The sequence below is a fragment of the Chiloscyllium plagiosum genome, unplaced genomic scaffold (genome assembly GCF_037043375.1).
Source record: "Chiloscyllium plagiosum isolate Xiang-an unplaced genomic scaffold, Cpla_swu_hap1 HiC_scaffold_31, whole genome shotgun sequence".
Taxonomy (NCBI): domain Eukaryota; kingdom Metazoa; phylum Chordata; class Chondrichthyes; order Orectolobiformes; family Hemiscylliidae; genus Chiloscyllium; species Chiloscyllium plagiosum.
The window spans coordinates 50,160,312-50,187,870 of NW_028270169.1; the positions used below are offsets into that span (position 1 = coordinate 50,160,312).

Consider the following 27,559-nt stretch of genomic DNA (forward strand, 5'->3'; position numbering starts at 1 on the left):
GAGATGAAACCAGCCCTGGGGCTACCACCTCTTGATCTGCCCCTTGAGGGAGCGCCATGTAACCACCAATCGTCCAACACTGCCACCTACACGTGGCACCATTCTACTGGGATGGGAGTGGGGCGGGGAGACTTGATTAGCTTATTGTTGGCTATCAAACAAAGGGCCTTCCTCCTCTATCTCTAACATTTCAACACAGAAGTGCTTCAGAACAATATTAATGCTGACTATAACCTTTCTGTGGTGTGACTGGGAGCAGTGCCCAGAGGATTAATCATTCATTTCTGGAGGTTGGTAACCGCTATCCAGATCTCAGGGGAGGGAGGGAAGGGCTTATTGCCTGGTCACGGTAACCACCAGGATGCCCCTGTCGAGTGGATTTATATTGTTTTGGAACAAACTAAGCAAAGTGGGTCAGGGATCGGGACTGCAGGTCTATCGGGTGTGATAACTCTTTCATTCACCTTCCTGCTGTCATCTGGAAGCTTCCGCTGTATTAACTGAGCAGGAGAATGCAACGCACTACTTAAAGAGGCCAAGTGGCTGAATACTGGACGTGGTTAGTTGGGGAAATGTGCCTTGCTCCCTAGTGAAGACTGGAATTTAAATAATGGGTTGATTTTTCTCATCATTGTGCTGCGATAGCCCCTTGGGTCAAGGAGGCGTTCCTTATTCTTCAGACTTGCTGGACATGAGGTGCTTTGATATGAATTATGTTCTGTTGGCCTGGATGTGTAATTAACAGCACTGGATTGACTAGAAACACAAACTGAAACGTCAAAATGATTTACAAAGCTGTTGGTGGTAAGATCAAAGGTGGATTTGATTTTGTTTTTTTGATACGGTGGGAGTGGGCCAGGCCTGGGATGCTCAAGAGCCTCGAAGCCCAGGTTGTTTCCCATCATGCTGTGGTGTGACATCAACATCCAGGAATCACTTCATATTGCTACAGCTGCTTGCAATGAATCATAGAATCACTACAGTGTGCAAACAGTCCCTTCAGCCCAACAGGTCCACACCGACCCTCCGAAGACTAACCCACCCACACCCATTTCCCTATCCTATTATCCTATATTTGTCCCTGACCAATACGCCTAACCTACGCATCCCTGAACACTATGGGAAATTTAGCATGGCTAATTCACCTGACTTGCACATCTTTGGATTGTGGGAGGAAGCCGCAGCATCCGAAGGCAACCCACACAGACACCGGGAGAATGTGCAAACTCTACACAGAGAGTCATCCAAGGCTGGAATCGAACCTGGATTGCTGTGAGGCAGCAGTGCTAACCAGTGTCGCCCCAATGAGTCAGTGTCTCATTGGCAACTACCAGCCACCAAGAACTGCAGTGCATTCATTGTACCTAATCAACCCTGGAGGCTGTCTTTCTTTTATTTATTCATGAGATGTGGGCAACTCTGGCTGGGCTGGCATGTATTGGCTGTCTCTAGTTGCCCCTTGAGAAGATAGATGGTAGGTGGGTTTGGAAGGTGCTGTCTAAGTCTGTCATAACAAGCACAGAGATACTCTTTGTCCAACTATGAGACTGGCTTGACAAAGACAACTATAAGCCATCAGACCTGAGTGTAAACACAAGGCTCTCACGGGTGTCTGGAGGCAGTGGTACAGGATAAAATATATCACATAAGGAATGAATGCAGAATTGAAAGAGGGCAAGAGACCCAACAGCTCATAGAAACCAATGACATGCTTGGCTTCCTCACCTCAAGATGACCTATAGCCCAGTCACTCAGGGGTCACCCTACAATGACGGAAGCTCGGCGAGGGCAGGGAGGTAGTCTCACTGGAGAGAAACTCTTCTGTTGACTCAACTGAACCTTCAGTGTAAGCATCCCCGACTCCATTCCTCACTATCCCATCCAGCTCAGCCTCAACGCTGCCACTCTGGAGTGAAGTTGATTGAATAGTTGAGAATCTCTGGAGTAGGTGGCACCCATGCTGAAATTCTGGAAAACACGACCGAGATACACTTCTGGCATGGACATACAACCTCATATCCTACATCTGGGAAGGGGAGGTGGAAGGGAGTTGGTAGGTTGTTTCGATGTGTTTTTAGTGTGGAGACTGAATGCTGCCTGAAGGATGTAACTCCAGGCAGGGTCGGTGCTTTGCTGCAAATGCAGAGTGTGGCAGGAGATCTCAGTGGTTTCTGCTGTTCTAGTGATGCCTGCATGGGAGTGTGGCACAAAACAATGACCATTTGAAAGCCCACATAAAGTGCTGCCATTAATGCTGCTAAGGAGACTGGAAATGCAGAAAATTCGGGATCACTGGTTGCTTGGTGCTGCTGAGAGCTGGGTCTCACGGAAGCCCAGGAACAGTGGCATTCTGCTCAGAGCAGCAACTGAGTTGGAGTCATGTTGGTGATTAGATGCTGGCCTTGGAAATCCAGTGGTCTGCAGTCTCAGGAGAAGAGATTGAGCTACTTGGAGGCAAACAGTTATCAGGGTAATCTGAATTGGAGCTACCATAGAGGCAAATTAGAGGCTAGAACCTTGGAAGAGAGGAGGTGAAATCCCTTGTGAGAAAAACAGAGCATTTAAGATTTTTTTTGTAACTCGCAGTGATCACTGATGCCTAGGTGGGCTGTTGAGGTTTCTCTTAGACGTGCCTGGCATTTCTGGTGCAACTTGTTCATTTATTAATTTATGCCTCCCTCATGTTAATTCTGAATGTTATATGTATAAGATATTTAGAATTGCATACTTGCTTTGCTGAGATGTGTGTAATTAAAAAGAATTGCATTGATGGAATCATGAGGCTTCATTCTGTTCGCAAATATGAAGGATTTCAAATTTCACATTACTTACAGCAAATGTTACTGATCCGAACAAAATCGTAATTATGTTATGGTTGCTGAAGTATCTAAAGGAAGTTCCCGAAGAGAAAACTTCAGACTGTGGTTGGATGACCTGCCAGGTGTCCCAGGCTTACTTTGACACACATTGACTGAAGGGGGCAGAAATGGGATGAGTTTAGAAAGTTTCTCAGCGATCACAGAGTGCAAACCATGAAGCAGGGTGACTGAGAAAGGGCACTCGGCCCAATGTATGGCATTGAAGTGATCCAAAGGAGGTCAGCCAGGTGGATCTATTGGAATATGAGCTCCCTGATTAGACCAGATTAACAGCCCCAATCAGGGAGCCCTATGTGACAGATATAGGCAGGAGCGTCTGAAGCTTTGTTCACTCTAGGAGCTGGCTGTGAGCTAGCTGGGTCCGTGTTGTGTACTATGCGCGTGTAAATAAAGAGTGACTTGGTGATGGAACACTGGCTTCTGTGGAGTTATTACAGGCACCAATGGGAATTTCACGCAGATGCAGGAGGGGAGGAACTCCTCTGAGGCTGAGGCAGTGCAGAGGGAGATAAATTCTGGTTGAAAGGTACTTCAGGTGTGACGTGAAGGAGCATAATGGGCAATGACCTCTGTCCCTTGCAGAAGAAAATTCCCACGTAAAAACTTAAAAGTTTGACCGTGTGTGTGTGTGTCTGTGTATGTGTGGCTGTGTTTGTCTATGTGAGCCTTTGTACCTATGTGTGAGTGTCTGAGTGTGTGCCTGAGTGTGTGTTTGTGTATTTGTCTGTGTGTGTTTGTGTGTCTGTCCGTGAGTGTGTGAGTATATGTATATATGTGTGTGTTTGTGTATATGTGCCAGTGTGTTTGCATGTGTGTCTGTGTGTATGTATTTGTGTGTCTGTCTGTCCGTGTGTGTATGTGTGCCTGTGTGTATACGTATGTCTGTGTGTATGCATCCGTGTGCCTGTCTGCGTGTGTATGTGTGCCTCTGTGTATATGTGTGTCTGTGTGTATGCATCCGTGTGCCTGTCTGCGTGTGTATGTGTGTCTCCGTGTGTGTATGTGTGTCTCTGTGTATATGTGTGTCTGTGTGAGTATGTGTCTGTGTGTATGTGCCTGGGTGTGTGAGTGAGTGTCTTTGTCTGTGTGTATGTGTCTGTGTGTGTGCGCGTCTGTGTGTGTGTGTGTCTGTCCGTCTGTGTATGTGTGCTGAGATTCAGAGGCATCTGGATAAACTCAGTAGTTTGCTTACTCTTTCTGTGGGAATCTGAAGGGTTTAGAATTCTACAGCAAATGAATTGTTTACTTAGCGTCCAGTAAAAATGCAGGAACTGCCTTATCTCGGAGGACTGTGATTATTCCAATTGGGAACTGTTCCACACAGATATTCCTGACAGCATCAGGCAGCAGCACTTGGTGAGCATTCAGGCATTTGTTAATGCTTCAACTGGCTGAAGTGGTTTTATTTAATCAAAAATAAACACTCCTGTAAATAAATAAAAACTGCTGTCCTATTGCATTGCCTCAGAAATAACGCTGGATCTGTCATCTCCCAAATCAAAAGAGAACTTCCTGTCACTTTGTGGTCATTATCTTATAGAAATTGCTGTACATTCCAGTGTTCAATTCTTTGCAATCGGTCACCCATATTTCCTTCCACTCACCAGCCTAGTCCTTCCAAGTGAGGGGGAGTGGGGAGGTGAGTGAACTGAAAGTTACATTTATATTGGGTGTGATTTTGCAACTATAGTTCACTTCAGTTTGCTGGATACACAAGAGGATCTGCCAACACTCAACCTGTGGTACAAGAAAGTTAACAGGGGCGTGGGAATCTGATCTGGAGGGCAGATGTTGCAATATGTGGCTTGATGGGCCCATAATCTCCCTGCTACCCCAGGGATTCTATGAAGGGCAAACTCTGGGAGGTGCAACCTGTCATTATCCACCATGATTGGTCACTGTCAAGGAAGAGGACACTATTATTGCTCCATTACTTCATCCAATGAAAGTTAGCACAGAATCGATGGGCTGAACGGCCTACTTCTGTTCCTATATCTTATGGATTCCATCTTCAAAATGGGAGTTCTTGACCTTCAACGGGAAAGCATTTTTATAACAGAGGAACTTCCTGATGATGGACATTGGATGGTGGAATTTAGTTTAACTGGGTCTGACCCCACTTTCCCTGCCGCATCCCGCCCCGTCCCCATCATCCTGCACTGCCCATGCAACCATCCCCTCCTCCCTAACACCTGGGTGGGACAAAAAGGGGCCTTTAGTATCATTCCTGGAGGCTAAATCGAGCCATATTGAGAAAGGTTTGCACCTTATCAAAAGGTCTCTGTAACTAATCATAGAAACCCTACAGTGCAGAAAGAGGCCATTTCAGCCCATTGAGTCTGTACCAACCCTCTGAACAGCATCCAACCCCAGCCCCTACACTATCACTATAACCCTACACATACCATGGCTAACCCACCTAACCTGCACAATTTAGCACGGCCAAACCACCTAACCTGCACATCTTTGGATTGTGGGAGGAAACTGGAGCACCCGGAGGAAACCCACACAGACACAGGGAGAATGTGCAAACTCCACACGGACAGTCACCCGAGGCGGGAATCGAACCTGGATCCCTGGCGCTGTGAGATTCTTAGCCACTGTGCTGCCCAATTTTCGCATAAATTGAGAGAGGGCTGTTCATGTCACATAAACTAAGCCAAAGGTTCCATTTGGGTTGCTATGATTATCTCTCACTATTATAATCTTATCGTATTAGTTCTAGTCACCTTGTTACAGGAAGGACATTATTAAGCTGGAGAGGGTTCCCAGGATGTAGCCGGGAATGGACGGTTTGAGTTATAAAGAAAGGCTGGATAGGCTGTTCACTGGAGCTTGGGATGTTGAGGGGTGACCTTATAGAGGTTTATAAAACCAGGAGAGGTATAGATAAGGTGGACGGCAGTTGTCTTTACCCTAGGGTGGGGCACCTCAAGACCAGAGAGCATATTCTTAAGGTGAGAGCAGAGAGATTTAAAAAGAGACATGAGGGGCAATGTTTTAATACAGATAGTGGCTCATGTGCGGAATGAACTGCCAGAGGATGTGGTGGATGTGAGCACAGTTACAATGTTTAAAAAACACTTATAAGGAATGTTAGGAGGGATACGGGCCAAGGAACAGGCAGGTAGGACTAGTTTACTTTGGGATTATGGTTGGCGTGGACTGGTTGGACTGAAGGGTGTGTCTCTGTGCTGGGTGACTCGATGACCTTGTGACTTTGCTGGGAGTATAGCTGGGTGGGACTCAAGAACAAATCTACGGTTGTAGTTGCTGCACTGCCTACTCTGGTTGATCAGCCGACAAGTACTTGTTGTCAAACACAAATGAGAATCCTTTGGTGTGTGGCTAGTGCTCAAAAACCTGGCAATGGAGTGGACCTGTTCCTGAGACGGGCAAAGACTATCCAGTGAACGAGGGACCAAAGTGAATAATTCAAAGTTAGAATCTTCCATCCGAGTGGCTGCTGAACTTGATGGGACTGCTTCTGAAAGAGACCTTCCATTACATTGTGCTGGTATTACCTCCCCGAAACCAGACTGTCAGCAGGAGTAATGATCTATAAATATTTGAAGAATGCTCATTCGGTCCAATGAGAGTGTTAGCCCCAGGGGACATTTGAGATAGGGTTGTGTGTGTGAGATGGAATGTACTGTATTGTTGGAATGATATGTCAGGTTGCACCTCCCAGAATTTGCTCTTCGGGTGTTGTATATTGACCCAAGTGCAGTGGGGCGTCTAACCTTTGTGGAGCTGGATTTTCTGTTGTTGCTCTGAAGTTCAGTGAGGAAAGTTAAAACCACCAACAGTACAGAAGAGAAAGGAACTCTAACCTTTAGTCTCCTAGAGATTGGGTTAAACTTTCTATTTATACAGCTAAACATAATGCAAATGCTAAATCACCAACTTGGTCTTTCTCACTTGCTCAGTCTTGTCCTGACCCTCACACAAACACATGCAGCATTGTCCACCCACCTCTGAGCAGAACCACCTCACTCTGACTTCCTAACTGGCCTCCTCATTACTGTGTGGTCCATACAGTTCCCTCAACCTCATTGTCCTGTCAAGCCTGTTTACCACGTGCGAGTCCCCAGCAGAACAGCAGGATCTCTGCAAGCTGAGGGGTGGGGGGATAATGTTTCTGCACGGATCTGGACATTTGGAGGACTCTACCTCACATCATCCGCTGCCCAAAACTTTGTCCATACCTTTATTGCTCCCAAACCTAACTACGCCAACACACGTCTATCGAGCAGCCCATCTTTCACCCTCCATAAACTACAGCCTGCCCAAATCTCTGCATCTCCACTCTCAGTAAATCCCTTTTGCCTATCACTCAGGTGCCCACTGACCTATGCTGGGGTGCAGTTCACTATCACCTTGGCTTTTAAGTGCTCATCCCAGTGTTCAAATTCGACAATGGTCCCACGCTTCCCAATCGCTGTGACATCCTCCAATCCTTGTGGGAACTCTGCGCTCCTCCATCTTTAAGCCCCTTATGCAGCAAGGATGGCTTCACCTCTCCAACAGTGCCTTCAGCTAGCTAGTCCTCAAGCTCAACAATCTCTCTGTTTGTTTCAATCACCTTTAAGATGTTTCTTAAATAATAGCTCTTTGTCCAGGCTTTTAGTCATCAATCATACTGTTACAATCCTTGGCTCAGTATAGGTTTTGTTTCAGTGGGGGATAGAGGGACATTTGGCTGAAGTTTTACCTCTTATCAGGACACATGCAAGAATACCAAATTTCCAACGATCACAACAAATTATACCGGAGGGAAAAAGACTGCTGATTGGTTGGCTCTATTTATTGAGGCATTGTCACGGAGAAAACAATGGCATTATATCGGCTCCTCAACTTTCTGGGTAATTCAAAAGGGTATTAGTTTGAACACATTCTCTTTGCTTTCAGAGAATGGGTCCCTGCAGGGTGTATATAATTGAGGCTGATACTGTAGCACAATAGAGTGTCATTCTGTTGGAACTGTCATCATTCAAATGAAATGTGAAGATTATAAAATATTATATTATAGAAGCAGGAGTAGGCCATTCAGCCCATTAACTGAGGCAGTTAGAGCAATTGCTGCTGTGACTCGGATTCGAACTGAGGTTGCTGCGGCCACAACGCAGAGTACTAACCACTATACAATCATGGCATCCCAGGGCTTTTGCCCGAAACGTCAATTTTACTGCTCCTCGGATGCTGCCTGAACTGCTGTGCTCTTCCAGCACCACTAATCCAGAATCCGGTTACCAGCATCTGCAGTCATTGTTTTTACCCATTCAGCCCATTAAGCCTGTTCCAACATTCAAAGAGTTCACGGATGATATGAAGTGATAGAATTCCTACAGTACGTAAACAGGCCATTCGGCCCATCAAGTCACACCGACTCTCCAAAGAGCATCACACCCTCCTCTCCCTGTAACTCTCTATTTCCAATGGCGAATCCACCTAACCTGCACATCCCAGGACACTACGGGCCATTTAGCATGGCCAGTCCACCTAACCTGCACTTCTTTGGACTGTGGGAGGAAACCAGAGCACCTGGCAAAAACCCACGCAGACACGGGGAGGAATGTGCAAACTCCACACAGACAATCGTCCAAGGTTGGAATCAAACCCAGGTCCCTGGTGCTGTGAGGCAGCAGTGCTAACCACTGAGCCACTCCTACGTGGTGTGATCCTGTATATGGATCTTATATCTATAAATTGAGGTGATGCCTGCCATTTTAAGTGTATATGCAGCAAATGCTTCATTAACTGGCACCTACGGAACCAGGAGAGTGCCTCTTGATTAAAAAGTCTGGATAACCACAGTCAACCCTGACCAAGTGAAGTTTCGAGACATCAACATGCCTCAAACAATCCGCATAAAAAACCTCAACACACCTCCACAAACCAATGTGGAACACACAGTAAGTAATGCAAGGGGTAACACATCACGGTAACACTTTATTTACAGCATAAATACTGAGACCGTGCGGTAGAGAGAATGTTTGCTGGTTTATTAAGAATGCTGGTTGTTAAGGTACAGGATAAAACAAAGTTTGCTGGTATTAAAGATCTCATGGTTCTACTTTGAAGAAGAGAGAGATTGTTTATACAATCCTTACAGTATGGAAGTAGGCCATTTGGCCCATTGAATCTACACCAACCCTCAAAAGAGCATCCCAACCAGACCCATCCCTTTCCCTGCATTTCCCATGGCCAATCCACTTAACCTGCACACCATTTAGTGTGGCCAGTCCAACTACCCCACACAGACACGGGGAGAATGTGCAAACTCCAAACAGTCACCTGAGGCTGCAATTGAACCCGGTCCCTTGGGCTGTGAGGCAGCAGTGCTAACCACTGAGCCACCGTGCCACCAGGCTCGCTAGTGTTCCTGATGAAGGGCTGTGGCCCGAAATGTTGATTTTCCTGCTCCTCGAAGCTGCCTGATGTGCTGTGCTTTTCCAGCAACACACTCTCAACTCTGATCTCCAGCATCTCACTGTCTCTAGTGTTCCACCCAATTTTACCCCTCGGCCAACACCACTGAAACATACCACGTAGTCTGACTCACTACTGTCATGGGATCTTGCTGTGCTCATGTTTCAACCGTTCCTACACGGCAGCACTTCAAAGGTATCTAATTGTTTGCACAGTGTTTTAGGACAACCTCTAGTCTTGAAGCATGCTGTAGATAAGTAAGTTTTCTGCCGAAGCAAGGGCCTGGTCTGGCCTGGTCTCTTGGTTGAAATGGTAACTGGTCAATGGTACTGGTCAATCTGAGTAAAATTGTGCTGAATGTTTTTCCCTGCTTTCCCCTTTAGGAGAGAAGTGGTACAAGCACCACTTGACATACAAGATCATAAACTGGCCAAGGTACTTGGAACAAAGCCGGGTGAAGATGGCGGTGAGAACGGCCTTTGAGCTGTGGAGTAACACATCGCCGCTGACCTTCTGGGAGGTGATGGATGGCCCTGCGGACATCCGCTTGGCGTTCTACCAGGGGGAGCACAACGACGGAATTGGCAACGCTTTCGATGGACCAGGTGCTGACTGCTGTCTCATTGTAAGACTTTTACTTTAACACGCTGTCTTACTGAGTGTCTGCATTCACCTCAGGATCGACAAGCTGAAGGGAGGAGGAGGAGGAGTGCGAGGGCATTTCCGTGTTCAAAAACACTCCTGGAATCCTCTTCCGAAGGAACTTTCAAAAGGGAACTGGACCTGGACTTGAAAAGGGAAATAAATTGCTGGGCTCTGGGTCAAGAGTAAGGGGGACTGGGATGAATTTTACAGCTCATCCAATGAGCTGGCATGAAACCAATGGACCAAGTGGTCTTGTCCAATGCTGTATGATCCTATCAGCTGATTGACCAGGCTCACTCGACTGACAATGTACATCTCAATCCTAAACACCTGCACGCACTGTTAGAATAAATTAATCTTGAAACGACAAGAAATGTATGTTGTCTAGCATCAGGAGATAAGTGTCTCTGATACCCTTCATGGTTAAACAGCTTACCTAGCTCAGTCTGGGGGTATGGGTGTATTATAAAACCCTGCACCTGAACAACGCTGAGGACATAGGAGAATTAGAATCCCTACTGTGAAGAAAGAGGCCCCTTGACCCATCGAGTCCACACCGACCCTCCAAACAGCATTCCACCCAGACCCACCTGTAATCCTGCATTTCCTATGCCAATCCAGCTCACCTACACATCCCTGGACACTATTGGCAATTGAGCATGGCTAATCCATTTAATATGCACATCGTTGGACTATGGGAGGAAACCAGAGCAACCGGAGGAAACCCACGCAGACACGGGGAAAACATGCAAACTCCACACAGACAATTGCCTGAGACTCGAATCAAACCCAGGACCCTGGCGCTTTGGGGCAGCAGTGCTAACCACTGAGCCATCATGCCATCACCAATGTATTGGGAACAATACATTAATTTAGAACTTTATAGATGAATGTAAGGGGCTGGAAATGACTACATGCACCTGTTTAATACTTTAGCTACTCCTGTTTAATTCTTCAGTATTAGATCACACTTTTTGACTCAGTATTAGAACCATTACTGGTGATGGCATGGATTTGAGGTATTGACTCAGTAAAAAAAGCCAGGAGGAAATGCAAAGCCTTTGTAGAACCTTACTGAGAATGTCGGTGGTTTGGTTTTCATGCTCTCAGGATAGATGAGTCATAGAAATATACAGCAGGGAAATAGACCCTTCAATCCAACTCGTCCATGCCGACCGGATATCCTAAATTAATTTTGGGTCCCATTTGCCAGCAGTTGGCCCATAACCCTCTAAACCCTTCCTATTCGTATACCCATCCAGATGCCTTTTAAATGATGTAATTGTACCAGCCTCCATTTCCTCTGGCAGCTCATTCCATACACGCACCACCCTCTATCTGAGGAGCTTGCCCTTACATCCCTTTTAAATCTTTTCCCTCTCACCCTGAACCTATGCTCTCTAATTTTAGACACCCCCACCCCCAGCGAAAAAGTGTTGTCTACTCACCCTATCCATGCCCCTCATAATTTTATAAACCTCTATAAGGTCACCTCTCAGTTTCCAACACTCCAGGGAAAACAGCCCCAGCCTGTTCAGCCTCTCCCTATAGCTCAAATCCTCCAACCCTGACAACATCCTTGGAAATCGTTTCTGAACCCTTTCAAGTTTCACAACATCCTTCTGATTGCAGGGAGACCAGAATTGCACGCAGTATTCCAAAAGTGGCCTAACTAATGTCCTGTACAGTTGCAACATCACCTCGCAACTCCTACCCTCAATGCACTGACCATTAATGTGGGATATCTGGTTGGCATGGATGGGTTCCATGGAAGGATCTGTTTCTGTGCTGTGCAACTCTATGATTCTATGTCCAGTTCCCTTTCTGGGATATAATGGCTGAGGCAGAAACTATATGGATTTCCTCAAGGTGTCTGCAGTAGGATCAGGTCTATGCCTGAATGACTGAAAATGAACAGGCTTCCCTGAACATAACCATGTCCATGTTATAGTAAAGGAACACACTGCCTGTACATTTCCATGTAAATCTTTCATTGTTCTGAGCTTGGACGCATCGTTAGTAACTTTTCTTTGAGTAAAGATATAGTTAACCCTTTACTTCTTTTAGATTAAATTACTTACAGTGTGGAAACAGGCCCTTCGGCCAACAAGTCCACACTGCCCTGCCGAAGCACAACCCACCCAGACCCCTACATCTAACACTACAGGCAATTTAACATGGCCAATTCACCTAACCTGCACATTCTCGTACCGTGAGAGGAAACTCACACAGACACAGGGAGAACGTGCAATCTCCACATAGTCAGTCACCTGAGGTGGGAATTGAACCCTGGTCTCTGGCGCTGTGAGGCAGCAGTGCTAACCACTGTGCCACTGTGCCGCCCACCGTTCTCGCTTTCTCCTGCACTGTGTGTCTATTACTCGGCAGAAACCTCACTTTTAGGGGAAGCAGATTTTTCCTTTTACTGAGATTCACCAGGAAATGGAAGATTCCCAACTGAAATCACCCTCCTGCAAATTCCAGAGTTGACAGCTGTGCAGCGAGATAATTAAAATACGGGAATATCGGAACAGGGCAGGTGAATGCACGCTCACTCGAAGAGTCAACAACCACATGGACTGACAGATCGACAATCTGAACATTCCTGGTTCTGTTCCTGGTCCCGTTCCCAGTTCCCAAGTCTTAGTCCTGCTCCTCGTACGGCTCCAAAGCTGTTGGCCGAACATCACCCTCAGGTGCTACTCCAATCCAATCCCTGCCCATTTACAGGCAATTCCTGGTAGATAGATTCAAATCAGTTGTAGGCAATTATCCATGAGTTTAATATTGAGAAAACTGAGCATTGAGCCAATGATCCCATCCCTCCATCTGACCTGAGAGAACTGACCTGATCCTTCCCTCTGACCCCCAGTATCTGACAGAAAGGGGTGCCCAGTAAAGCTCAGCAGCAAAGTTCCCTCGAAATTCCTTGTGGAGTGTGTCTGTGGAATTCATTGCTGCAGAAGGCTTTGGAGGCCAAGTCATTCGTGCATTTAAGACAGAGATGGATAGTCTCTTGATTGGCAAGGGGATCAAGAGTTACAGGAGAATGGGGCTGAGAAGCATATCACCCATGATCGAGCGGTGGAGCAGATTTGATGGGCTGAATGGCCTAATGCTGCTCCTATATCTTATGGTCTAACGGGTTATTTATTAAAGCATGACCCCTGTTTAAAGTGTTACTCCATGGCTGTGCGCTGCACTACGCTTTACAGTGAGTGGTTAGTGTTGGGACTTCCACGTTGCCCAGAATCTGCACTAGTCAGTGAGCAGGCCAAGTACACTGGGATAGAACTGAGGGGCATAGAGCCTGGTGAGACTGGAGTCATCATTGTGTACAGGTCAGCTGAGCACAGTACTGAACAGATACGGGGTTTTGTTTTCTACCTAGGATGCATGTAATCACAATTTTTATTATTTGTTGATGGGATATGGACATTGCTGACTAGATCCACAATTATCGCCCATCTCTAATTGTCCAGAGAGCAGTTAAGAGCCAACCACATTGGAATTGGTCTGGAGTCACATGTAGGACAGATCTGGTAAAGATGGCAGATTTCCTTCTCTAAAGGGCATGAGTGAATTTGATGTTTTTTTAATGACAATTGGCACTGGGAAAACCTGGACTGCACGTTATGGGGGGGGGGGATGGAGGGGGGGAATGTGATTGCACTGGAGAGGAAATTTACCAGGATATTGCCAAGGTCTGGAGAGTCTTAATTATGAATAGAGAATGGACGGACTGGAATTATTCTCGTTGGAGCAGAGGAGAGTGAGGGGGACATAATTGAGATGTATCAAATTATGGAGAGGCATGATAGGGTAGACAGGAAGGAACTATTCCCTTTAGTGGAGAGATCAGTGACCCATGAATGAAGGGGGAATCGGTTTAAGATAAGGGGCAGGAGGTTTAGTGGGGATATGAAGAAACCCGCAGGGTGGTGGGAATCTGGAACTTATTATCTTTAAGGTGAGAAACTCTCAAACATTGAAGAAATATTTTAGAAGTGCAATTGCAAGGCTACAGGCCAAATGCTGGAAAAAGGGGTTTGAATAGTGGAACAGATGAGATGGGCTGAAGGATCATTTTCTGTGCTGTATGCTTCCGTAACTCTACAGTCACCATTAGGCTAGCTTTGTGTTCCAGATTCTTATTGAATTCATATTGCACCATCTGTCATGTGGGGATTGGAACGCTAGAACATGAGCTTGCAGTTCTGGATGACTCACTCAGTGACATTATCACGGCGCTGCTACCTGCCGGGAGGGCAGGTGCTACCTGAATTCATTCTTGATACCATCTTGTTTCACATTTGTGTTACAGTGCCCGCCTGGTAATTCTTCCCTGTGTTTTAGGTTACTCTCTGTGTCTGTTGCAGGTGGTGCCTTAGCGCACGCCTTTTTCCCCCGAAGAGGAGAAGCTCATTTTGACAATGACGAGAGGTGGTCTCTCAACCGCGGCAAAGGGAGGAACCTGTTCATCGTCACGGCCCACGAGATTGGCCACACCCTGGGCCTCGAGCACTCTCCCGTTAAAAACGCCTTAATGTCTCCATTTTACAAAAAGCTGGGCCGGGACTTCCTCCTCAGCTGGGATGACAAGATGGCCATTCAGAAACTGTACGGTAAGCCCGGCATTTCAATTATGCACTTCCTCTTCTTGACCTGTTTCATTTCACCTTTAACACTATCCATAAGGTACAGGGGCAGAATTAGGCCATTCGGCCCATCGAGTCTGCTCCGCCATTCGATCATGGCTGAAATGCTCGTCACCCCCATTTTTCTGCCTTCTCCCTATAACCCTTCAACCCATCACCAATTAAAAATCTGTCTAACTCACCGTCTCGCACATTGGGGCAGTGAATTCCACAGATTCGCAACCCTTTGGGAGAAGCAGTTTCTCCTCAACCCAGATTTAAATTTGCTGCCCCTTACCCTGAGACTATGACCTCTCGTCCCAGAATGCCCCACAAAAGGAAGCGTCCACTCCAGGTCTATTTTATCCACACCTTTTATCATCTTGAATACCTCAATTTGATCTCCCCTCATTCTTCTCAATTCCAGAGGGTATAAGGCCTAAACTGTTCAATCTCTCTTCATACGACAAACCCCTCACCTCAGGGATCAATCTAGTGAACCTCCTCCGAACTGCCTCCAATGCCACTGTATTCTTTCCCCAAGTGAGGGGACCAAAACTGTGCACAATACGTCAGTTGCAGTCTCACCAATGCCTTGTACAGTTACAACAATACCTCCTAGCCTTTATGGTCTATTCCTTTAGCTAGAAAAGCCAACATTTCAATCACTTTCTTTCTTTCCTGCTGTACCTGCATGCTAGCTTTCTGTGACTCATGAATGATGACACCCAGATCCAACACAAGGCAGTCAAAGGAAACCCCAGTATTTAGCTTCAGTTAAAAATGTAGAGGAAAAATCGAGATCCGTAATGGAAGAGGATGACAAAATCACAAAATTTTTTTAAAAAATTTGTTTTCTATTCATTGATGGGTTGTGGGTATCATTGCTACTTTCTCTATGCTACTTTCTCCCCACCCCCACCCTCCTCTCATTTATCTCTCCACCCTTCAGGCTCTCTGCCTGGATTCCTAATGAAGGGCTTTTGCCCGAAACATCAATTTTACTGCTCCTTGGATGCTGCCTGAACTGTTGTGCTTTTCCAGCACCACTCTAATCTAGACTCTGGTTTCCAGCATCCGCAGACATTGTTTTTACCTTGTGAGTATCATTGTCTAGGTCAGCAGTAAACTCCCACAGCTCTTGGCTGAATAGACACTAGTTATCCCCTGCTAGCAGTCCCCTCAACACACCCTCTTTCATGTTTCTAGTTACTTTGGAAGCAGTTTGACTCACCATAGATTTGACGAGTCACAGATTAGAGAGGTGTAGGGAGTACAGTGGAAATTATCACAGATTTAAGTCTGTGACAATGAGGTGACATTGTTAGCGGCTTGGTCCCTCATACAAGTGATTAGGTATCCACCTCTTTCCGTGGTTATTGTTCATATTCACAAGATGTCATAAACTGACCCAGAACACCAGAGAGAGAGAGAGAGAGAGAAAAAGAGAAAGAGAGAGATACAGATATTGTAAAACGCTAACTTATCTAAACTCTCAAACCCCACAAAATATGAATAGTTTGTAAACAATACTTGCACCAGACTGAAAGTAATTGCTCCGACTTTCAACTTAATTAAGACATCTTTACATTAGGTAAGGAATTGGAAACAGCCTGATGGCATTTAACCTGACTGGTGTCTGATGACATCTCAGCAGTTTTCTTTGATCGTCATCCTGCCAGATGCAGACAGGTATTTGGGCCAATCTAATTAATCCATCTCCAATGACGGGCATGCTCACACTGCCCATCCCCACTGCAGAAGCTATTTGATTCCAGGACTCTTGCCCCCATTCTATCCATGTATGTGTCTGTGTCTGTGTATGTGTCTGTGTGTGTGTCTGTGTGTGTGTCTGACTCCAGGCCAAAATTCACAATTTACCAGTGCTTTGTCCTACCGTCACAGTTTAACTTGCAACAATATTGTGGGTTTTGCCTTTTCCCATTTCCGGTAGTAAAGAAAGAAATTGCATTTCAATAGCACCTGCACTGACTCCAGGATGTCCCAAAGTGATTTGGAGCCAGTTTGGTGATTTTGAAGGGTTATACACTGAGGTGATAGTTCTGGATAAAGTCACCCTTCAGGCCCGAGAATCGGGGTTTGTGGTCATGTTTGCCTTTTCTCTTGGGGTTCTGGCTACACTCTGTGAGGGCATTGGGAAATCAAGGAGATTTTTCCAGGCATTTCTTCAGACTTTCCTCATCTTGGGGAGCACTTCCTCCCATGGTTTGTGTACAGTAGGCTTTCTCTGGTTGACAGATCATGAATATCATACTGCACAGGGAGGGAAAAAGAGATGGGTTCCTTCAACATGTGGAAAAAATGCAGAATATCTGTGTGGCCTTCAACACTTGCAGGAATGAAGATTTCCCAAAATATCTTCAAAACATAGCTGATAATTACATGTTGATCTGCAGAACAACATTGGATTGTTAAATAGCTGTTAAATTCTTAGGACAGAAACAGTTAAACATTCAGACTTTTTGAGTAAGAACTGCACAAATTGTTCATCTTGGATCCTTTAGTCCTTATGATTGACTTCCAAACAGACTCCCTCCGCTGGTACATGTGTGTATAGTGGACAAAAGTGGACAATAATGAAAAAAATAGTTTAGGACGTAGGCATTGCTGGCGAGGTCAGCATTTATTATCCATTCCTAATTGTTCTGAGAGTAGTTAAGAGTCAACTGTATTGCTGCAGATGTATCACATATAGGCCAGACCAGGTAAAGATGGCAGATTTCCTTCAGTAAAAGGCAATAATGAACCAGACCTTTTTCACAACAGTTTTACAATAGCCATGGGATCACCATTAGGACACTCTTTATTTCAGATTTGGTCTTTTTCATTATTGAATTAAAATGTCACCAGCTACCAAAGTGAGATTGGAATAATATCCTCAGAATTGGGGGCCGAAGGGCCTGTACTGTAATAAGTTCTTAATTGGCCTGAGGTTCTGGATTACGAGTCTAGTGACATGACCATCTCATCTCATCTCATCATCATTGGCATCCCTCGTGGACGAGGATGACTCTCCACCGCTGTCAGGGTGAGATTGATACAGAGCCTGTGGTAGCCATTACACTTGGGGGCAGAGGCTGGTCATGGGAAGGGGTGAGTGGGGCAGCACGCTCCTTCCTCTGTTTTAGCTTGGCTTCCGCTTCTTCCAGATGGCAAGGTGCTCGATGTCTTCCCCAGCGCTCCTCCTCCTCCACTTTGGACTCTCTTGGGCCAGTGATTCCCAGGTGTCTGTGGGAATGCTGCACTTCCCCAGAGAGGCCTTGAGGGTATCCCTGGCGTATTTCCTCTGTCCACCTGGGGCTCACCTACCATTTCAGGGCTGGGAGTAGAGCTTGGGGAGTCTCGTGTTGGTCATGGGGATGACGTGCCCAGCCAATCTAGGGGGTGTCAGTGCCTCGATGTTGGGGATGTTGGCCTGGTCGAGGACACTGGTATTGTTGCAGGAGTCGCAGGACCTTGCGCAGGGCAGTAATGGTGCAACTACATCACTGGTCAGGCAGCATCCAAGGAGCAGGGGATCATGATTCCTGATAAAGAGTTTTTGCCCAAAATGTCGATTTTCCTGCTCCTTGGATGCTGTCTGACCTGCTGTACTTTTCCAGCACCACTCTAACCTTGACTCTGATCTCCAGTATCTGCAGTCCTCACTTTCGCCACTACGTCGCTGCCTATCCATCTCTAGATGTTACGCATAAACCAATGTTAACTGTGTTAGCAATAAGAACACTGGGCAAATTGGAACATTAAAGAGCCTTGCTGAGGGGAAGCAAGTAACATGATGTGATGCCAGTTTGTAGAAGGAGCGAGGTGGGATGGGAAGAGTGCGGGATGGGAATGCTAATCCCACGTCAGCTATTTCTGTGAATTTTTGAAAATTGAACTAAATCAACATTTTAAACTCAGTGTGACTGCTTTGTGCCAAGCAGATGTGACACTGGTCAAATCTGTAAATGAACATAGTGCTCCTCTTCATCTTGCCCTCCACTCAGTTCGGTTCCCGAAGGACATTCCAGGGGTATCTTATCCATGTGGGTGGCTGAAAGGGCAGGAGACCAAGGTGGATGGAGAAGCCAGAAAACTGGCATTGGTGAGCCGCAAAATTCTCAGCAAGTTACCAAGTTCCACCTCTACAGCCAGGTCGATAGAAGGAAGCTATTTGGCAAAGTAATGTCACATGACAGGGGAGGTCAGCCACCCCCAGTAACACCCTGTGATGGTCAATGTCTGGGATATTGGTAAGAGGGGGCCATCACAGACCGGGCGCGGGGTATAAAACATGTGCACCAAAGTGGAAAATCTTCACGTAAATTACCGATGGTATTTATGGGGCAATTATCATTTTTTCACAAAGCACCATCTGGATTGGCCTCTGTGAATGGACTACTGTCTCTTCAAGAATTCCTGAGCTCAGCTACATTCCTGGAGATTAGAACTAAATTGCTTCTGTATTACTGTGTGAGATGGCAGATTAGACTGAGCTTCTGATAAGGCAGCTCAGTGCTGCAAGTTCGCAAAGTCTACGTGCAAACGACCAATACATTATGCCGGGGTTAACAGGCCTTGGTATGCTCGTGTACAAACATAAATAGGGACTCTTGGAAATTAGGCACTAATGTAGGCAAATCCTTTATATATTGATCCTTGCATCCGTCACTCTCTCCTCAACACTGGCACTGAAAGGGTCTGGGAAGTGACATAGGTGGATAGTTATTTCAAACAATCATGTTCGTTGGTTCTCCACAACTGTCCATTCACTTCACTGCCCTATCAGTGCCAGTGTTGGTCAGTTAGAGATTAAAAAATACTGCGGATGCTGGAATCCAAGGTAGACGTGCAGGAGGCTGGGTTTGACTCTGGCTCAGTGCTGGCACTTTCACCAGGGCATTTTGGGATCAAACCCTATTCCAGAGATGTGAACACTGAATGTAACTGGCATTCAAGGGCAGTACCCTAGGTGGCACGACGGCTAGCACTGCTGCCTCACAGTGCCACAGGTTCGATTCCAGCCTCGGGGTGACTGTGTGAATAACAGCCCACCCAGACTCAACCCATCCCTGTAACCCTGTATTGACCACAGCTAATCCACCAAGCCTGCACAACTGTGGACACTGTGGGTATATTTATCCCTGACTAATGCACCTAACCTACACATCCCTGAACACTATGGGCAATTTAGCATGGGCAATCCACCTGACCTGCACACCTTTGGATTGTGGGAGGAAACCAGAGCACCCGGAGGAAACCCACACAGACACGGGGAGAACGTGCAAACTCCACACAGTCAGTCGCCTGAGTCGGGAGTTGAATCCGGGTCTCTGGCGCTGTGAGGCAGCAGTGCTAACCACTGTGCCACCATGCTGCCCAACAGGCTGCTACATTAATGTACACTGTTGTTGGTGTTTGCGCCTATTCTAGTCGATGGCATAAACAACAGAAATGGAGTAGAGTTCCCAGGAAGATTGACCTGGGATCTCCAGTAATTGATGTTCAATCTTCAGGACACTGCTGTGGGCTACCACAGAATCAAAAACACAGGGACATTAAGAAAGTTTGCTTTGTTTTTGTCGCTTTGTTCCAACATTTCTCTTGGCCAGATATAAAAATATTGAAATGGGGAAAGAGAAAACTCTTCAGGTAACAGCCAAGCCTCGTCTGATTGGGTCACAGATCTTTGTGTTCTGAGAGACGGTCGGACACAGGGAGAGGTGTGCGGCTGATGAATGGTCAGAGTATGGGGGCAAGGCCCACGTGAAGAAATCTCCAGGATTTCAAACAAACAGCAGCAGGACTTGCTGGAGAAACTCAGCCAGTGTGGAGAGAGTAAAACAGTGATAACGTTTCGAGACCAGTGGCTCTTCTTTAGAACTTTTAACCTTTGCGTATGAGCGTTGGGACGTCAGATTGAGGTTTTACAGAACATTGGTGAAGCGTCTGCTGGAATACTGTGACCGGTCCTGGTCGCCCTGTTTATAGGAAGGACATTATTAGGCTGGAGAGGGTTTAGGAGACTTTTACCAGGATGTTACTGGGAATGGAGGGTTTGAATTACGGGTACAGGCTGGGATTGTTTTCATTGGAGTGCAGAGGTTGAGGGATGAACTTATAGAGGTTTATAAAATCAGGAGGAGCATAGATAGGGTTAATGGATGGTGATCTTCTTCCCGAGGATGGGGGATTTCAAGACTAAGGGGCATATTTTTAAAGTGAGAGGAGAATGCTTTAAAAAAGGCATGAGGAACAACATTTTCAATCAGAGGGTGGTTCGTGTGTGGAATAAACTTCCAGAGGAAGTGGTGGATGCGGGAACACTTACAACATTTAAAAGGCATTTGGACAGGTACGTCAATAAAAAAATATTTGGAGGGGTATGGGTCAGGAGCAGGCAGGTGTGGGACTAGTTTAGTTTGGGAACCTGGTTAGCATGCACTGCTTGGTCTATTTCCGTGATCTCTGACTCTATCATGTTCATTTTGTCACAGTTGACTACCCTAACCATGGACATAGTTTGAGGTGCAAGTTCAAATGGGTAGCTTCCATCTCCCTTTCTCTTCCAGACAGTGCTGGACATCCTGTCATTTTATCACCTATTTTCTACTTCTGTTCCTGTCACTGTGAGCCCTGACAAAGGAGGAAGATTGCAAGTTTGAGGCAAAGCTGAAGGGAACGCACTTAATGTCAATCAACGTTAGTGAAAGGGTTAACTGAAGTAACTTGTGTTTTGAGGAGAAGATTTTCTGGTGTAATTAGGAAGAGCTAAACCATAAACATCCTAACGAGAAATCTGTGGGCATTTTCTAGCGTTACCGATGCAATCTGGATAGAGGCTGGGAGTCCCTGGACTGGCCTGGCGCCTGTTAGCCGCTTTCCGCCTGTGAATGTGCTGTGGAGACTTGGCGTGTTATTGTTATCACAATCTCCATTAACCAAAACAGGCCCCAGGGCAACAGCAGGCCCTGGTTCATTGAGAGTTTGGGTAAACAGTTGTGAGCTAAGTTATTAAATTGGGATACATTGAAATTAAATTATTTAGTTTTGTGGCCTTTTGGATAAAACCATTTGGCGATGATCAATATTTAGAATCCCGAGAATGAGGGAGCAGGCTATTCAGCCCTCCAAAGAGCATCCCACCCAACACCCTTATCCTTGTAACCCCACGTTTCCTACATCCAATCCACCTAAGCCAGCATAGCTTTGGACTGTGGAAGGAAACCGGAGCAAACCCACACAGATATGGGGAGGTACATGCAAACGCCACACAGACAGTCGCCCAAGGCTGGAATTGAACCCAGGTCCCTGGTCCTGTGAGGCAGCAGTGCCAACCACTGTGCCACTGAGCTTGACCACTTGAGCATGCAAACACAGAGGCTTCCTAAGAAACAGCAAAGTTGGACTGAATTTGTTACACGAAGTTGAGCTGTAATATACTGACCTCCTCTTGTATTCCCACATACTCTGGTTCTCCATCTCCAGTGCTCTGTACATCTGTCATTCTGAACATCTCTCTCTCAGTGTCTGTATGTATTGGTTTGTCTCTCTGCTGCACCTCTCCTGCTGTGTGTCTCCCTTGCTGCCTGTGTGCATATCTCCCTGTCAGCCTTGCTGTGATGCCTAGTGGGGTCTGTCACTGTGTCACATCCAAACATGCTGTGTTAATGACCGACCCAAGGCCTCTCTCTCTCTCTCTCTCTCTCTGTACAGTTCTGACCTTGTCTTCCCGGAATGACTGGCCACTCATCGGGTGTCCCAGAATCTAGCAGAAGCTGTAGAAGCCTGTTATACACCCAGACAATGACAGTCAGTTTGGAGTGGCCCCGCACAGTCCCTGACATTAGTGGACAGATAGAGGGTGATTCAGTGGTGCGGGTGTCTCTGTGCTTAATGGCACAGCAAAACAGCAGCATGGTGTGCTTGATATCTCTGGCAAGGGGGCAAGGCAGGAAAAGGCAGTGATGCTCTGAACAGAGAGGAGGCTCAAAGTGAGTGAATGCCATGACAGTGAGCAAAGAGCTTGGAGGTAGAGCCCGCATGAACTGGGTGTGTGTCCTTAAGAGTACAATATCCTTGCTGAGTATTACACAAATAGTTACTTGTGCAGCTTCGAAGTCTCATATTGGAAATTGTAGCTGATATGTGTCAAATGTCAATGTTGGTGGATGCGGGTGCCCTGAGATTAGATTAGATTACTTACAATGTGGAAACAGGCTCTTCGGCCCAACAAGCCCACACTGACCCTCCGAAGAGCAACCCACCCAGACCCATTCCCCTACACCTAACTCTATGGGCAATTTAGCATGGCCAATTCACCTAACCCGCACATTTTTGGATTGTGGGAGGAAACCCAAGCAGACACGGGGAGGATGTGCAAACTCCGCACAAACAGTTGCCCAAGGTGGGAATTGTACCCGGGTCTACTGGTATTGTGAGGCAGCAATGCTAACCTCTGAGCCACCGTGCTGCCCAACTGGGAGTTCTTTTGAACCAAGCCGGGAGCTAAATCAAACCAGCTGCCCATTTGGTTCCTCTGTACCAGACTCTCAACGCTTCACTACTCCGGTAGTACTAGTGAGGTGAGTGAGGTGAGTGAGGCGAGTGAGTTGAGTGAGGCTGTCCACGGTGTGTTGAACAAGCACTAATTCCCTGGAATTGACCACTGCCTGCTGCTGAATGAGAGACTAGCCTCGCTGCTTGTGAAAATTATAAACGATATGCTACCAGCGTTGAGACAGGCCTCACTGGACTTCTCTTTGCATTCTTCCACACATCTCCCCACAGCCCATATCCCTCCGTACCTTTCCCATCTATGGAGCTGTCCAAATGTTTCTTACATCACAAAATTGTACTCAGCTCCACCATTATCTCTGGCAGCCTACTCTCAGTACTCAACACCCGCCGTATGAAAATATTGCCTCTCAAGACCATTTTATATCTCTCCCCTCTCACCTTAAACCTACCATGGGGAAAAGCTATTCGCTATCTACCTTATCTATGCCTCTCATGATTTTCTTGACCTCCATAAGGTCACCCCTCAGTGTCCTATGCTCCAGGGAAAAAAAGTCCCAACCTATCCAACCTCTCCTGATAACTCAAACCCTCCAGTTCAGGTAGCATCCTAGTAAATATTTTCTGTATTCTTTCCAGTTTAATAATAACCTTTCTATAGTAGGGCAACCAGACCTGCACATAGTCCTCCAAATGTGGCCTCACCAATGTCTTGAGACATTGGTGCAATAATACATCCCAACTCCTGTACTCAATACCCTGAGGTATACATAGCTAAAGTCAAACCAGTGTATTCCATTGGCGGTCAGACTGTGGTACAGTGAAGCACAGAGACAGAGAGAGGAGAGTGGAGCAGTAAGATATTGGATTGAGCACAGCCGCAGAAATGTTGCGAAAGCTGTCAGAGAGAGTTATGAGGATGACAGGAGGAGGAGGTGGAGTAGTGTGGGGGAAGTCGCATTCCTGAATCACAAGGAAAAGCTTTCAAAATGTCATTGGACGGAATGCCTGCCCTTTCCCAATGCCCGTGTGCTGCTGTGACCCATGTTACATTTGTGCCAATGCGTTAAAAGTGTGACTCTTGAAGGTTGGCCAGTTTAACTCTGCCTTCTCCATTGCTAAACAGTGGGAAATGTCAGAAGGTAGGAAATAGCAGCAGAAACAGGCCATTCAGCCCCTTGGGTCTGTTCTATCCTTCGATAAAACCTTCGACCTTAATACCATTTTCACTTACAACCCCAACACACCCTGATATCTTTGATATCGATCAGTCTGTCTTGAATTTAGGGAGAAAGAGAGGATTGCAGATGCTGCAGATCAGAGTCAAAACGTGATTCCTGATGAAGAACTTAGGCTCAAACCGTCGATTCTCCTGCTCGTCGGATGCTGCCTGACCGGCTGTGCTTTTCCAGCGCCACACTTTTTGACTCTGTCTTGAATGTATTCAACGGTTGAGCTTTCACAGGCTGAGGTAGAGAATTTCAAACATTCCCTTCCCTCTGAGTGTAAAAACAAAATTCCTCATCTCAGTTTTATTTATTTTTTTCGTTTAATATGACATTGTTGTACTGCTATTTTTATGTATTTTGGTATTGGTCTTTTTTGCATCTAGAGGTTTTTTTAGATTAGATTAGATTACAGGCCCTTCGGTCCAACAAGTCCACACCGACCCGCTGAAGCGCAACTCACCCAGACCCATTCCCCTACATTTACCTCTTCACCTAACACTACGGGCAATTTTGCGTGGCCAATTCACCTGACCTGCACATCTTTGTGACTGTGGGAGAAAACCGGAGCACCCGGAGGAAACCCACGCAGACACGGGGAGAATGTGCAAACTCCACACAGTCAGTCGCCTGAGGCGGGAATTGAACCCGGATCTCTGGTGCTGTGAGGCAGCAGTGCTAACCACTGTGCCACCGTGCCGCCCCCTCATCTCAGTTTTAATTGGCCAGTTGCTCATTCTGAGGCGGTGTCCTCAGTTCTGGATCCTCCTTTCGCCCTGCCCATCTTCCCAGCCAGAGGAGAAATCCTTCTTATATTTGTCCTTGTGAGAATTTTGCATGTTCGAGTCGGGTCACCTCCTGTTCTGTCAAATCGCAGAGAGGACATGCCCAGTCTTCTCAGATGATGGCCCCACCATTCCCACAATCCCAAGCAGTCCATAGGTGGCTATTGTGTTCTCGTGAGATGTCAGTCCAAAGTTCGCAATCCTGCTCCCCCCCACCAAGGTTATGGAGGCAAACCGGGAATAGCTCCAGGAAAATTCATGGACCAGAGCTCTCCTATTTTCCCCAGATCCCAATCTGACCAAAAACTAGTGGGGATGGGGGAGGAGTGGTTTATGGGTGGATCTTGAAGGATCTGGGGGATGGGGCTTCTGGGAGCTATGGTGCTTTGATTCAGGGCGGGGACACTGTTCTGTTTGGGGACCTCTGTGCTCTGGCTGGGGGTGGGACTGTTATTTCTGGCCTTGGCCCTGATTGTATTCTTTGACTCTCTCCTGAGGATAGAAGAGTTCTCCTCAGGCCAGTATTCATCCCTCATTAGGCCACCCCATCAAAAATGGACTCTGATCGATAAACCAATCATTAAACTCATATTTAATCATTATCACCTTGCCTACTGTGGGATCTTGCTGTGTGTAAATGGACTGCCTCCACTTCAATTATGCTTCAAAAATTCTTCAGTGGATGTAAGGTGCTTTGGGCCATGATGAAGTTGTGGAAGGCGCTACATAAATGCAGGGCTCCTTTCTTCTTGGGGCTAGCTCTGGGTAGTTCACTGCGCAAGGTTCAGTGGAGAGTATTTGCCTTGTCCCTGTTCGTTCTGCATCACATCACAAAGGAAAACCAATTTTCAAGGTGTGGGGAGTCAGACAGATCCCATTGAGCATGTGCACAGCTCAGGGAGGAGGACTGCGTCCTGCCTCTGCTGAGGGAGCTGAGCGAAGTCAGGCTTCAGATTCCAGGTAGACTCCTGGGAGGGTGCACTCTGAGGCCTTGGAGCTGGAGAATATTCAAATCAGCCGTCATTATTGGCTGCTATCACTATCATCGAACTGATAGGAATTACAGCACAGAGACAGGATGTTTGTCCCAGCCAGTCAGTTCCTGAGCTTGTTAATCCCTTTGTGTCTGCACTATTCCCAAATCACTCTGTCTCTCCCTCCCTCTCTCTCTCTCACTGTCTCTCCACTCTCTCTCTCTTTCTCCCTCACCCCTTCTCTCCCTCTATCCATCCCTCCACTCTCTCCTTCTCTCCCTCTCGTTCTTTCATCCATCTTTTGCGTCAGTGCAGACCCAGCCTAGTTCTGTTACAGTAATTAAACACAGCATTATACAGCCCTCTGTGCAAAACAAAATATCCTCTATTCACCTCGGGCCTGAACCTGTTTGATTTGATATTATGTCCCCGTGGCCCGTTCTTCCAGAACTTTCGATCCCAGGAAATGGTCTGGCAGTACAAGCATGCTGACAGTCCAGTGAAGTACTGAGGGAGTGCTATACTGTTGGAGTTGCTTGTCCTGTATATCCACACCACATTCCCACACTCTCCCCATACTCCTTCGATGCCTTTCTTGAATATTCTCAGTTACCTGGCCTCCAGAACATTCTCTGGAAGCAAATTCCGCCAGTTCGACTACCCTCTGGGTGAAAAAACCTTTTCTCATCTCAGCCCTAAATGGTCTATCCTCATCTCCTGAGACTGTGTCCCCTGGTTCTAGACCCCCAACCAGGGGGAATATTGTCCCTCTATCTATCTAGTCAGTCCAGCCCTGTTAGAGTTTTACACATTTCAGTCAGATTCCCTCTCATCCTCCTAAACTCTAGTGAATACAAGCCCAGTCAGTACACAGGACGTTTGGAATCCTGCGTTCAATTCTGGTCTCCCTGCGACAGGAAAGATGTTGTGAAACTTGAAAAGGTTCAGAAAAGATTTACAAGGATGTTACCAGGGTTGGAAGGTTTGAGCTACAGGGAGAGGCTGAACAGGCTGGGGCTGTTTTCCCTGGAGCGTCAGAGGCTGAGGGGTGACCTTGTCGAGGTTTACAAAATCATGAGGGGAACGGATAGAGCGCATAGACAAGGTCTTTTCCCTGGGGTCGGGGAGCCCAGAACTAGAGGGCATAGGTTTAGGGTGAGAGGGGAAAGATATAAAAGAGACCTAAGGGGCAACATTTTCACACAGAGGGTGGTACGTGTATGGAATGAGCTGCCAGAGGAAGTGGTGGAGGCTGGTACAATTGCAACATTTAAACTGCATTTAGATGGGTATATTAACAGGAAGGGTTTGGAGGGAGGTGGGACAAATGCTGACAAATGGGACTACATTAGTTTAGGATTTCTGGTCGGCATGGATGAGTTGGACTGAAGGCCCTATTTTCATGCTGAATGACTGTATGGGACTGTCCTGCTATCCCTGGTGTTAGCCCAGTGAATCCCA

At 46.6% G+C, this 27,559-nt stretch overlaps 1 protein-coding gene across 1 annotated transcript in view; it reads left to right on the forward strand.

The window, feature by feature from the left end:
- Positions 1-27,559, forward strand: part of mmp28 (matrix metallopeptidase 28) — a 106,766-nt gene that overhangs the window by 62,864 nt on the left and 16,343 nt on the right. Inside the window, exons 4-5 of the mRNA XM_043718782.2 lie at positions 9,695-9,916; positions 14,336-14,581. Coding sequence (XP_043574717.2) covers positions 9,695-9,916; positions 14,336-14,581 — 468 coding nt within the window. The remainder of the gene's footprint in view (positions 1-9,694; positions 9,917-14,335; positions 14,582-27,559) is intronic.